Here is a 14,409-nt window from a genome sequence, read left to right on the forward strand (position 1 = left end):
AGTTAAGAAAAGAGAAAAGGGGGTGGCAGGGGAGGAAAGTCTGAAAAAAATAAATTGATTTCAGTATCATACAAATTTATTTTCCAGGAATCAGTCTCCTGCTAACAGGATCCATTTTTTCCTATGGGAAATACTCTTTCCCACTGTTGGTCTAGGTAGCTTAGGTTGGCCGACTCCAGCCAGAAGGAGCCTGTCAGATCACTGCATTCCCAGGTCACTGTGTTTGGTTCAGAGAAGAATGTGGGAGCCAAGTACAGTCTTAGGAGATTGAACTGGGGCCTTCTATAAGAACAGCTGGGAACAGAGAATCTCTTTTTCATGAGGTCCTGGTGGCTGTCTCATCACCAGGAGAGAACCTGGATGAGAATAGAGCCAGAGCAAAGTGAAGGGGGAGAGGGAATGGGATTGAGTTCTAACCACCTGGCTTAAGACCTCGGCTTGTCTGAAGCCAAGCCTACACTAGGGCTTTAGAGTTATGTGAGCCAATGAATTTCCACTGGTGTGTATGTCAGTTTGTATTCAATTTTCTGTCACCTGTAACCAAGAGCCCATATTCTGCGAAAGAAATACAGAACTCCCATTACCAATTCAATGCTGGGTTTGGGGACTATTAAATAATTAACAGTGTAAATAATGTAAAATCATGTAATATTAATTAAATAACGCAAAATCAATCCCAGAAGCACAGAAATAACTACTTGGTCAGCTTCTGCATCTGAAACTGAAGACATATCCTCATGGTCACCAGCAAAACAAAGATGAAACATTCAAGTCCTTTCCCCTTAGGTCTCTGAAGCACTGATTCGTCCCCCTGAAAACTGTCCTGAGAAATAAATCTACAGGAGTCTTAATGTGGAACTCCTTGGTGAAATCAGTGTCAATTATGCCAGTAAACGCTGCTCCTAATAGCAAAAATTCTACACTTTACCCAGTCATGTAGTCAGCATTAATAAAACCATCTGGACTAAGTCTGATGTTAATTAACTGCTTGTAAGTGAGGATGGAGGGAGGCAAAAACAAACTAAAAGACTACTTCTCCTGAGGAAGTACAATTACTTGGACAGAAGCAAAAGCTAGCCTAAATACACCTACAGAATTATAGTCAGAGGTTTCATTTAACTTCCTGGTTTGGAAAACCTTCAGTTAGAACAAAGATAGGACTTTAGCAGGGACCTGGAATCTGGAGCAGCTGCTAAATGAAATTATTCTGTATGGAATACAACTTAAATTACAGACAGGATTCTGATATTAATGTTTTAATTTGCCACAAAGACATATATTTGATACAGAAACCCAGAGAAGACATGATGCATTCTATGTATGCCTAGTAAAAATGCTCTCGCACATCATGCAAATTAAATTTATGGAGAATTATTTTTCTAAGGCTCACTGAAAAACAAAGACAAACAAGCAAAAACAAAAACTTCTTTTTGATTGATCGCAGTTCCCCATGTCAAATTCTGCCCATTAAATACTGCTCAGTGGAAAATCTCCAGGTGGTTTTTAGGTAAGACATTACTACTATTTATCACGGACAGACTGCCTCAAAAATGTTTTTGAATTATTTCCCAATAATGATTTAGAGTTAACTATGCAAGTAAGCTACACACTAGGAAAGGAAATGTGTAAAAGGAACACCCACATGAACATTTACCTTCCACTGCTCTTTTGAAGAACACTTTGCAGCTGCCACAGGTTACTACCCCATAATGACATCCTGAAGCCTCATCCCCACACACCAAACATATTTTGGAAGGTCTTGAAGATCCAGTAGAAACACTTCGTAAAGAAGAGCTGAGGAGAGAAATAAAGATTTAAATAAATACATTGCAGGAGCACATGTGATATGCTGTATAGCTTAGCTCAAAATCTGTCAATATTCATGGTTCCATAAATGAATTCAGTATCTACTGGTCACACAAGCGACTTAGAAAATGAAGGTAAAACCCTATCAGTGGAGGAATGTTATCCAGAATTCTGTATAGCAAAGCAAAGCCTTTTCTCGGTACCAAGAAATAATAATCACATATATACTTTTCCCCCTACTTGTTTTTTTTAAGGTTTGGGAGAACTGACAATTATTATTATAATTTTTTAAAGATTTTATTTATTTATTTGACAGACACAGAGAGAGAGAAAGAGAGAGAGCGCGCACAAGCAGGGGGAGGGGCAGAGGCAGAAGCAGGCTCCCTGCTGAGCAGGGAGCCCAATGTGGGGCTCAATCCCAGGACCCTGGGATCATGACTGGAACTGAAGGCAGACGCCTAACGGACTGAGCCACCAAGTGCCCAGGGGCCCCTCCCCCTATTTTTGAGAAAGTTGACCAGAAAATATTAGTTGCATTCTAGGTGGCAGGGAAGAGAAGAATGCTGAGCCGAGTCATCAGGGAAGTATTTTTGGTATCAAAGAACTATTACCGTACTTTACTCTCTTCACCCAGACTCAGATTATGCATCTCAGTTATGCCAGATAAAAAAATTCTCCAATTTCCAAAACAATCCACTAATTAAAATTTAAAAATTCTTGCCTCTACTGCCAGCAATTTTATCCCTTCAAGCTTCTGCATTTTTTCATGTTACCCTATTTAGGTATATTCAAATCACTACATTTTGCTTACAATTTGAAGGGACACAGTCAATACTTAAAAAAAAAAAAGCCATATATAGTAAATATCTCAGGTATCTTTCTGCTAAGAAACTGAAGGGTTCTGGGCATCAGTTTTTAGGGACAAATGTAACCCTTTAAGCAAAAAATCTGTATGAATACTTTTAAAGGGGGATCTTCTCATATATATTGTGATATATATTACACTGCTAGTTAATGGCACAGTTTAAACAAAACTGTTTTAAGGAATCCCAGTTCAGCGACAGATGTGTTCTGAGCCGGCAAAGAAGGCAATGTTACTCATTCCTAGTCCTCATGCATTTACTGAATACCTACCTGCAGGTCCTGTGCAAGGTCCTGAGGAAATAAATACCCCAACCCAGTCTCTGTCCTTCAGTTAGTGGGGACATGAACTATTATGGGAGTGCTATGGTGCAGGGTAGTATGGTGGCACAGACCGGGAGGGTGGGGAAATGCCTTGGGAAACCCTTCCCAAAAGGTGACCACTGAACTGAATTTGGAAGCACAACTGCATGAGAGCCAGACCAAGAAAAGGGACAGGGGAAGCAGAAAGGGCAATGGCTAGGAGAAATGCCAGCTGGACATGTTCAGAAAACTGAAGAGACTTCTTGTATGTCACCACCCTCACCTTGCTGCCACGAGATCTGTCTCCATGCACAGCAGGCATGTGGGGGGAAAGACTCAAACATACTAAAAGGCTAGAATGGTTACATTACAGTGATGCTTTTTCTGTTTTCCCAATTAGCTAAAACGTAATAATAATTCTGACCTGGTAATTAAAAAAAAAAAAAAGGTCTGAACTATTTTACCTATGCTCTCACCAAAAGCAGGAGAAGGAAGAAAATATTCAGCTGCTGGAACACTGCAGCATGACTGACTTTCTAGAAGACGACTTCTTAAATCAAGGACGGAAACAATATTCTCCAAAGCTGTTCCTCCTTCTGAGAAAAGCGCTTTGTTATTTTTATTAGTGTCCTTTGACTTCTTTATGGCATTCAAAACATTCCATTTCAGCACCAGTAACTTCTTCAGCATATTAGCCAGTGAAACTCAATCCACGCTCTGTCCGACTCTCTTATACTTTATAGGGAAATCCCTCGACCTCGTGAACAATTAGAATGTAACTTAAAATTGTCATTAACATGGAACTGCTTTTTCACAACTACTAGCATCCTTGGGGCTTGTATTTCACATTTTTGAGAGCCTTGGTATTGGTCCTCAAACTTAATAATCTCTTGACTTCAGTTTTTGTAACTCTCTTCTACCCAAATTCACTTTCTCTGTGATCTCTATGCCCAGGACTTCCAAATGTTTATCTCCAGGCCAGACACCTCCCTGGAATTTCTGACCCATTTATCCGACTGCCTGATGAGTCCATCTGAGTGTCTGAGGTGCACCTCAAACTTAACACGTCTGTAAGTTTGCTGATCTTCTCCCTGCTCCTCCCACAGACAGTCATTTCAGTTAATGGCAACTGTTTGGGCTGAACTGTGTCCTATCCAAAATTCCTGTGTTGAAGTCCTAGCCCCTAGGACCTCAGAGTGTGACCTTTTCTTGGGAATAGGGTCATAGCTGATACAATTAGTTAACATGAGAGCATTCTGGAGTAGGGTGGGACCCTTATCCAATATGACTGGTGTTCTTATTAAAAAGCATAAATTAGGACACAGACACAGACAAACACACACACACACACACACACACACACACACACACACACACACACAGGCAGAATGCCACATGAAAATAAAGGCAGTGATGCTTTTACAAGCCAAATAACACCAAAGACTGCCAGAAAACTACCAGAAGCTAGGAGACAGGTATGGAACAGATTGTCCACAGCCTTCAGAACGGAGCAGCCCTGCCAACATGTTAATCTCGGACTTTGGGCCCTCAGTCCCCTGAGACGATACATTTCTGCTGTCTAAGCCACCCAGTCTGTGGTCCTCTGTTACTGCAGCCCTGGCAAACTAGTACAGCAACTTGGACTCATCTCTGACCCTACTTTTTCTCCAATCTGTTACATTCTACTCACTTTGCCTTCAGAATACATCCAGGTTCTGCTCACTTCCCACGCCTCTTCTGGAACCAGTAGTCCAAGCCATCAACTCCTCTTCCCTGGGATTTGCAGAAGCCTTCTAGCTGATCTTCCTGTTTCTCCTTGCCCCCTTCCTTCCCCTGTATCCAGAATGATCCTTATTCACTCCTTTACTCAAAACCATCCAGGGGCTTTCCCTTGCACTCAAAGGAAAAGTCACAGTTACCCATGTGACCACAGAGCCAGAATCTGCCCTCCCAGACTTCCCTAACCTCTCCTGCTTGCCTACACCACTTCAGCAACACTGGCCTCCTCACTAGCCCCCAAGCCCACCGTGTGTGCTCCCACCTCAGGGCCTTTGCGCTTGCTGTCCCCTCTTCACCTAGATATCCACAGAGTCCCCTCCTGTACCTCCTTCAGGGCTTCATCCAAATGTCACCTTCTCAGTCAGGCCTACTCTGACCATGCCCCCTTCCTCAGGACCCTCTATCCCCTTTCTGCTTTATTTTTCTTCCTAGAACATATCACCATCTAATATACTGATTACTTTACTTCTGTACTGTTTATTGTTTTCTGTATCCACACAAGAAAGTAAACTCAGTAGGAGCTGGGATTTTCTTCTGCTATTTACCATTGTGTCCCCAGTGTCTGGAATAGTAGCTGGTGCAGAGCAGGTCCCCAGTCAGCACGTGAATAAATGAGTGATTTCAAATAACGGGCATGGTCACAACAGGTATCATAAAACCCACCACATCATCAGTTCTAAAGTCCTACTGCACTCCTTATATAAAGGAATGAGATCTGTTTTTAACTGTCTTGAGAGTGAAAAGTATGCAGTGGAAACAAATTCAGAGAAGTTGAAAAGGAAATGAAGGGGGGGAATCGGAGGGGGAGATGAACCATGAGAGACGATGGATTCTGAGAAACAAACTGAGGGTTCTGGAGGGGAGGGGGGTGGGAGGATGGGTTAGCCTGGTGATGGGTATTAAAGAGGGCACATTCTGCATGGAGCATTGGGTGTTATACGCAAACAATGAATCATGGAACACTACATCAAAAACTAATGATGTAATGTATGGTGATTAACATAACATAATAAAATAAAATTAAAAAAAGAAAGTCTAGCATTAAAAGGACAGATTGTGAAATCCAAATTAAAACAATTTTCTTTAATTATAAAACTAAAGCAAACATGAACTATTTTTCCCTCGTGCTCAATCAATGACACAAGAGCAAATTTGCCTCTGCACACCTCTCACAGCCCTCGGCCTCCTGGGTTTCTGTCACACTGTAGTGAGCCCCTTCTCCTTAACACGCCTCCTCTGTTTTTCAGAGTCCTCATTTTCTAGATCATCAGTGTAGCTTTTCTTCGGAGCTCGACCCTTGGCCATCTTTTTTTCTTATTTCTATACTTTATCCTTTCTTGATCTCATTCACTCTCCCAGCTCCCACAGCTCTCTTGGTGAATGACTTCCCAAATCTTCATATCTGTCTCCCATCGTGCTCCCCCATGTCCAACTGCCTGTTTTCACTTCCTTACATAACATCTCTGCTTCTGTATTCTATGAGCTTCTGGAAGGGTCCTGCCATCGGCGAGCCTCCCAGGATGAAACCTCCCTAACTGTCAAATCTAACAGTTACCGGGTCTGCTCTCTGGCCTCAGCCTCAACGCCTGCTGGGAACATGGTAGCAGGCCCCTGTCACTCACTTTTGAAGGGTTCCTCCCTGACACCAGCCTCTCCTCCCTCCAACTCCTCCTCCAGTAGCAGAGAAATGATTTTTCCTGTTTAAGAGTTCTGACTGTAGGACTTCCATTGCCCCCCTCCCCCACCACAAATGACGACCCTGGTAGAACAGCTAAGTCCTCTTTCCCCTCCCAACCTCCCCAGTAGGCCCCCTCATGTGCCCAGCCACATGCCGGCCACACGTGGGCACCCCTGCTGGTGTGCACACCCCGCTTCCTCTCCCCTGCTACCACTCCTGGCAATGCATCCATCCTTCCAGGGCCTCGGTGTTCTTCCAGCCGCAAGCACCCCTCGCCTTCCTCCTGAGTCACTGCAGCACTTGGCTACCCCCACCTTTCAGCAGTCCTCACTTCCGGCCTTACATTAGTGACCTGCGTACTTATCCTAACCCTTGAGGGCGAAAACCTTGCCCTGTGCATCTGGGCTCTCTGCTGCCATTAGTGCAGGGGTGCTACTATTTATTGAATGAATGGAATTGCACTCCTAATCTCATTACAGTAGAACATAAATTTCCAAAAGGTGATCGTACAGAAGGTAAATTAATGAGGCCAAGGTTATAGGTTCAATTCCCATGCGGTTCATTTAGCTTTGCACAGAGGAAAAGGGGAGGGGGGAACATCCAGGGACACAGACTACTCTCAAAAGCTCAGTCAGCTGTCTCACAAACATATGCATTATTAACATAGAAGACAGGCCACAAAGAGTAGATGGGTCAGGAAAATGCTGGTCTCTATGGACACTCTATCAGGCCGTTATCTGTGAACCTGAAATGTGGCACATGTTGGGAAGTATTAGATGTAGTTTTAAGCAATACATCAGTATATTTTAGAAGGGGGTGGACAGAGAAGGAAAAGGAGAAAAAAGAAAGCAGGAAGAGAAGGACAGAGGGGCAGACCTTGAACTCATTTCTTAGACACCGAGTGTTATCAAAATACAAAGCTTTTTAAGTTGATTCTGTATGTCAGAATTCAACTTTATAGTATAGTCTATTTACTAGGCAGCTGCATAGGCTGTGAGGTCCAGACTGCAGGGCCAAATATGCAGGGGCAAAGGCAGGAACAGAGGCTCACGCTCCAGTCCTGGCTCAGCCATCTCCTGGTCAAACCTTAGCAAAACCACCTCTCCTCTTTGGACCATAATTTGCATCATAACAAGGTTACATAGGAAATCTCTAAGATTCTTTTCAAGATATTCTTTTAAGACAAAGGTGGATACAAAAGATAAATGGGACAGCCTGTCCTGATCAAGTTTTACACAAATCAAATTTCAAGCTCAAATTAAAGACAATGTATTATACACTACAAATAATCACCATTTGATCTAGATCAAGCATAAAAGCAACTCCATGTAAAAACGTATTCTTTCTAGAACAGCTAATCACATGGCACTTAAAATTTTACATCTACATGATTGCATCTCTGCTGATTTTGGTTAAAATTCCTCTATAAATGTATGCATTAAAATGGTACTCTACCCCCTAAAAACCATTTTAATATTGAAAGGTTGGGAAAAACTACCCAAACTGATAATTTTTGGTCTTGGTAATCAAAGAAACATTGTTCACAAAAAGAAGTTTATAATTAACAGACAAAGGGAGTTAGTTGTTCATAGGATTTCATACAAATGTTAAAATACTATAAAGAAGAACACATGAACATTATCAGTGTCTCTTTTAGGGAAATACAAGTAAAATGCAGTTATTTTTAGTACCAAAAATAGTAATTCTACTGACCCAGTGAAGAAGCTGAAGATAATAATCAAAGGTTCAAGATGCATGCTGATTTTGGTGACATTTGGAAGGGGATACACTAGCCAATCATCAAAAACATCCCCTGAAATGCGGGATGTTTAGGAAGAAGCAGTAAGAAGCTATGTGAGAAAAAATGGATTTTTAGTGATCAAAACATGACTGAAAAACAAAACAAAACAAAAAAAAACATGACTGGAGAAACCAGCTCACTGAGAAACTGTAAAGTACCATGTTGTTCCAGGAATTACCATATGTAAAACTATCTTTCTCCATCTTTATAACAATTACAGAACAACACAGTAGTGATTAACCCACTATTCAGTGAACTGAAATTTCTTCATATGAAAATACTGTCTCGTTTCTTAAACTCAATGTGAATTAAACAAACCTATCTTTTTTTTTTTAACTTATCTTTTGTACTGTCACTTCATCACATATATGCTTCCAGCATCACCACCAGTTGCTAAAAAGAACTTTTCCATGTGTAATCAACTCTAGTATTCAGCCAGCTATCTAGAGCAGGGTGAGAATTTTGAGGAACATACAAACAATACTTCAATAAGCATCCTTGTATCTGAACATGCTGGTGTGTTTAAATCACTCAGTAATTAAGCAATTCACTGAAGGCCTTCCATAGGCACCACTGTGACGAATAAGAGAGAAGGTTCTGTTGCTGTGGAGTTTCTATTGTAATAGAGAGACAATACAGAAGTTAAGTGAACAATTGCAGAGAGTGGTAAGCGCTAGAAAGAAAATGATAGGCTGAGATTGGATGGGGTGTTGGAGCATAGGATTCTTTAGAAAGGTAGCCTGAGAAGACATCTTTGAGGACACTGAATGACAAAGTAGCCAGCTATGGGAAGATGCCAAACAAAGGGACAACTAAGTGCAAAGTCCCTGAGACAGGACTGACTGTAACATGTTCCAGAGACATGGAAGGCACTGTGGCCGAAGTGCAGGCAACAAGGAGGGAGGGGAGACAGGAGATGGGATGTAAGGCCCCAAAGGAGGACAGAGAAGGACCGCATGGGCCTTGAAGGCTACGGTAAGGAGTCGGAACACTGTTCTGAGCCATCAGCAGTGAGGTGAATATTGACGTGTTTTAAGCAAGCAGGGAACATGATCTGACTGACACTTAAACACCTCACTGTGGCTGCTGTGTGGAGAATGGACCAGAGGAGTGGGTGGTTTGGGAATCAGGGAGGACAGCAAAGGAGACCCAGTAACGCACCAGCCAGGGCAGGATAATGGCTTCTACACGTTAAGTAGGAAAGATGTTGAGAAAGGACTCTTTTTTCTTTAAAGTAGATAATACCGACAGATTTGCAGAATAACTGGATGGCAGTGCTGTTAATATATAAGATAGGGATGAAGGGTAGGTGGGCGGGGTAGGGAGAGTTTGTTTTGGATCTGACAGTGGTACGGCAGTATTGGTACCTTACAGTCTATTTTCGTAAATAATGTAATAACAATTAATTAAATGATAGTTTACTCATAGGAAAAACGGGGAGTGCCTTATTTTACTCAATATATGTAAGACCTCTAAGAACAGTGACATATCTTCAGTGTTATTTAAATTCTGGTGATAATCCATCAGTGTTACTGTAGGATCTACAATCCTTAACAGTGACTGCCATAGTAGTCAAACTACAGATAATTCCACTTTTCTCTATTATATTTTTCTGTACTACTTTTAATTTATATAAGCAGGTAGAACACTGGTAAGCAGCAAAAGAAAAGGTTTTTAAAAATACACTATAAAATAGTGGTACTACAATAGCCATATTGTATATTTACTGCACGCACTGTTTTGTGTGCACGTGGATTTAAGTATTTCTTGTAAGCATTCTAGTTCCTTTCATGTCTGTGATAAGCAAGTCGGGAACAGCCACATTAGATCATTAGAATAAACAATCAGAGATTCAAATATATTTTTATATAAAAAACACTGAATCTAAGAAACATAAGTTTCTGGAGAACACTCAAAAAAAAAAAAAAAACTTTCAAGAACATAAATCAACCTAACAACTGGTTTACTAAAATGCTAAATTTACCCACACATAAAATATGCCAAAAAACCCCCAACACAAAACCTTTTTTGCTATTTCTTCTTGCTTTGATAAACATATATTTTGAATCATAATATTTAACCTGAGGTATCTCATTCTAGTTTCCTCATTATCTAGGGGGAATATTTGGGAGTGATTCTCATGGTATATTTTCCTTTATGGTGTTATCTTTGATGATAAATGAATCATTAATGTTTGGGGGGTAATTCATCTCTAAATAGGGTTCATCCTCCTAAGTCACAATTCATGATGCGCCACAGATAGGAATTTAAAAAATTGGTATATCTTATAATCTCAGTTGTGTGAAGGTTATAAAGTTACCCAACACAAAAATTCAAGGATATAATTAGCTTGGAAAATGAAAATTTAAAGCGCAGCTATGGCTCTTCAGTCTTTTCCAATTTACTTTTTTGTTTGTTTTCATGATAATTTATACCATTAATAATATTAGAGTGGCTCTGTTTAATGAGATATGTATTTTCTACACTCTAAATTTCATTTAAATGGAGGAAATTTGCCCATAAAAGACTTAAAATCATAGTCAAGAAAGCATAGCTTCAGCATAGCAGAAAAATATCTTGATATAGATTTAAAAGAAAAAAAAAGGTAGAATTATTTTGGATCACAGCAAACTGAAGCCCACACTACTATGCGTAGAATTTCATTTTATAAATAAGGATCTATGTTAGGAGGGCATTTGAGTAACTTTTTCTCCTTAAACTATAGCTAGACAAATAAGCATTTGATCAAAATATGCAAAACCTATTTTTGGAAAATAGGCAAAAATATTTAAATCTAGATTAAAATGTATTTTCTAACAAAACAAACAGTCAAATGTAATTATAGACCACTGTATTATTAATGAATCATTTTAATCAAATGATTTTTACTAAATACAAGCTATGTGAAAGTCCTTCTGAGAATACAAAAATAACACATGGCTTCTACTCTCAATAAGTTTAAAATTGAGTAGGGCAGATAAGACCTGGAGATTGGTAAATACTGAAGTCACTACATGATAAGAGTCATCCATGGCTTAAAAATAAATCCAAATTGAAAAATGAGCTGCACCAAGAAAAAAGTCCAGACAATGGCAAAATGCACTGGGATCCAAAGTCAAGGAACACATTCTAAAGATAAGCGTGAAAAATGGCCCAAATCATGGAGGGTCTCTAACACTAGATTAAGTAGTTAGAGATGACTGTAGGACATTGAGTTGAAATATCTGGTAGACAACTGAAAACATGGCATGGAAAATGGAGGTGGGTACAAAAATCTACCATGTTAAAGGTCATAATAAAAGTGACTTGATTATGATTTTTAATGTGTACAATACAGACACTGAAAGCAAAAAGATCTGATGAACTGGAAGAAAAGTAAGAACCACTAGATAGTACAAGCACAAAAACCACATTCAACAAAAGCAAGGGTGGAACATAACTTGAAAGATAAAATATTTTTTAAAAATAACCTATTTATTTGACAGAGAAAGCAAGCGAGCACAAGCAGGGGAACAGCAGAGGGAGCCCATCGAGCAGGGAGCCCAACGTGAGGCTTGATTCCAGGACCCTGAGATCATGATCTGAGCTGAAGGCAGATGCTTAACCAACTGACCTACCCAGTCACCGCAAGATAGGTTGTTCTTAGAGAGCAAGGACTCTAGATTTTAGTCACAGAACAATGAATGAATTCACCCAAGGAGAAGTTGAAATGAGGAGAAAAGGTCACAAATGGAAATTACAGAAAATGAACATTTCTGGTCAGGCAGGAAAAGACAAATTCAACAAACAAACCTGGGGGGGGAACAGAAAGAGGGGGGAAGCATAAAGGCAAGATAACGCAGACGTAGCATCAAAGGGAGGAGCACTTCAATGGAAGGTCAACAGTGTCAAATGCCACCAAGAGAACAAGACTTAAGGTTGACCACTGGGATGTTGTCATGGTTGACACCACTGACTTTAGTGATAGTCATTTTTATGCATATATAAAACACATATATAAGCCATACTGAAGCGAAAAGCAGTCCACATCTTTCTATTAAGGAGTTTCCAAATTCAGGGACGTTGCCCTTCTCATAAAACCATACCTGGTAGTACAATACACTTGAGTGTATGTGGAGTCTCTAAAAAGACCTAACATCAAATTATCTTCAGAAACATTTATTGAGCATGTATGTGTCAATCACTGGTTGCCAAGACAATGACCAAATATATGTGCTAAAAAAGATGCCTCCACATTTTATTTTGCCTCTGTGATCACTGGCATATATGAGTGTATTATACATCATAAGTTAGTTATCTAGAATCCTCTGGAAGGAAAAAATAAACTTATCACATCATCTGTGGGTCAGTACTTTATAAAGTATGTTTTAAGGAGATTACCTCTAAATGCTTGCTTGAGCGTATAAAGCGTGTTTTAAGGAGATTACTACAAAACGCTTGCTTGAGTGTTTTTAATTACAGTAACTTTGCTTTTGAAACATACTATATGTAGTACACATGATTTAACTTTTTCGCCTGAATGTTAACTACCATTATGTTAAGATGCAGACTTAGATGCAGATGGCACGAGACACTGACCACTAAGGGGTACTGAACCTGCTATGGACCTGGAACCTGAGTCATTTAGAAATGACTGCTCAAAGTGTGCTCTGTTTACCATAGTTTCAAAAACTTGATGTAAAACATGCTTCATCATGGCCTTTCTGTGCAGTAGAACATGGCTTCTCTCTATAAATTTAATTAATGAGTCAAAGCTCCAAACTGCTTTTTCCCTGAGGGGTTTTTCTTACCTTCTAGAAATAATCATTTTCCTTACCGCTGGTATTACCCTCTGATTCACCAAGTCAATTCCACTATCACTGCTATGTAAGACTCGGACATGAGATTACAGGGGCTTTTGTAAGAACTCACAACCTCCTATTCTACCTGCCTTATCCTAAGTTTTTTGACATAGGATAAAGGCATATCCTTCATTATTTCATGAATGTACATGTGATAGGTTTATAGAAGCTCACTCAAAAATCTATAAATTAATGACAGCGTGACAGTACTTTTGCTGACATGACATCTTGCCATATTTACTTCAAATCTACTCAATATCTGACTTTCAGCAGAGTTGGCACCCCTCAAAATATTAAAATTAGCAGCTTAATATGATATCAAAGCCCTAAAGAATGGTTATAATTAATGGGATTAAATAAATTCATTCTTTAACATTTCAGTTTTTAAATAATCAATGAGGAATCATTTGAGAGAAAAAATTGGAAAAAAGTTCCCAAGTAATAAACTTACTTTCTTAGGGTTCATTCTATAATTTTGAAATAACATTATTGCTTTCAGGTCAGCTTAATACTCTGAGATACTCTTTCAGTAAAAGTATAAGGACTCTATCAGAAAAAAAAAAATCTTTCTTATTCCCACATTAGCTTATAACGTGTAAAAAAATATGTCCCTTTCCAAAACACGAATGAGCTTTTCTAGTCATCAGGGATTTTCTTTATGGAAGCCTACAGTATAACCACACACAAAAAGCAACCTTGTCCTTATTGTGCTGAAAGGCAGCGTGACTTGTACCTGGATCCTGTCGGCAGGCATCAAAAGGAATGATTTGGTCAGCACTGCAAAATGCTACTCAGGGGATAGACCAGCCTCACTGGTAAGCTCTGAAAATAAGGTGCGCACGCGCACGCACACACAGACACACACACAGACACACACACACACACACTGAAGAGGAGACACATACACACACATATATGCAAAAATCTTCTACAGTGTCACCATGTGCTGCCCTTCACGTATTTTTCATTAAGAATTTTTTGAGAAGAAAATAGCAAAGGCGGGGCACCTGGGTGGCTCAGTCAGTTAAGCATCTGCCTTTGGCTCAAGTCATGATCCCGGGATCCTGGGATTCTGGGATCGTGGGATGGAACCCCATGTTGGGCTTGGAACCCCATGTTGGGCTCCCTGCTCAGCGGGGAGTCTGCTTCTCTCTCTCCCTCTGCACTCCCCCACTTGTGCTCTCTCTCTCTTTCGCACTTCCTCTCTCAAATAAGTAAATAAAATCTTTAAAAAAAAGAAAATAGAGGCTTTAGGTGGGAACAACCATAAGGCACTGGTCAGAAGGTTTAGATGACTGAGTCTGCAGAGAAATTCAGAGACACCTTTTCTACATCATCCC

At 40.0% G+C, this 14,409-nt stretch overlaps 1 protein-coding gene across 3 annotated transcripts in view; it reads right to left on the reverse strand.

Moving 5' to 3' along the window:
• The window catches only part of NR3C2 (nuclear receptor subfamily 3 group C member 2), a 327,865-nt gene that overhangs the window by 164,981 nt on the left and 148,475 nt on the right, over nucleotides 1-14,409 (reverse strand). For all 3 annotated transcript variants that reach the window (XM_032412962.1, XM_032412961.1, XM_032412960.1), the window contains exon 3: nucleotides 1,655-1,794. In XM_032412962.1, coding sequence (XP_032268853.1) covers nucleotides 1,655-1,794 — 140 coding nt within the window. The remainder of the gene's footprint in view (nucleotides 1-1,654; nucleotides 1,795-14,409) is intronic.

Source organism: Phoca vitulina, unplaced genomic scaffold (assembly GCF_004348235.1).
Source record: "Phoca vitulina isolate PV1807 unplaced genomic scaffold, GSC_HSeal_1.0 scaffold14, whole genome shotgun sequence".
Lineage (NCBI taxonomy): Eukaryota > Metazoa > Chordata > Mammalia > Carnivora > Phocidae > Phoca > Phoca vitulina.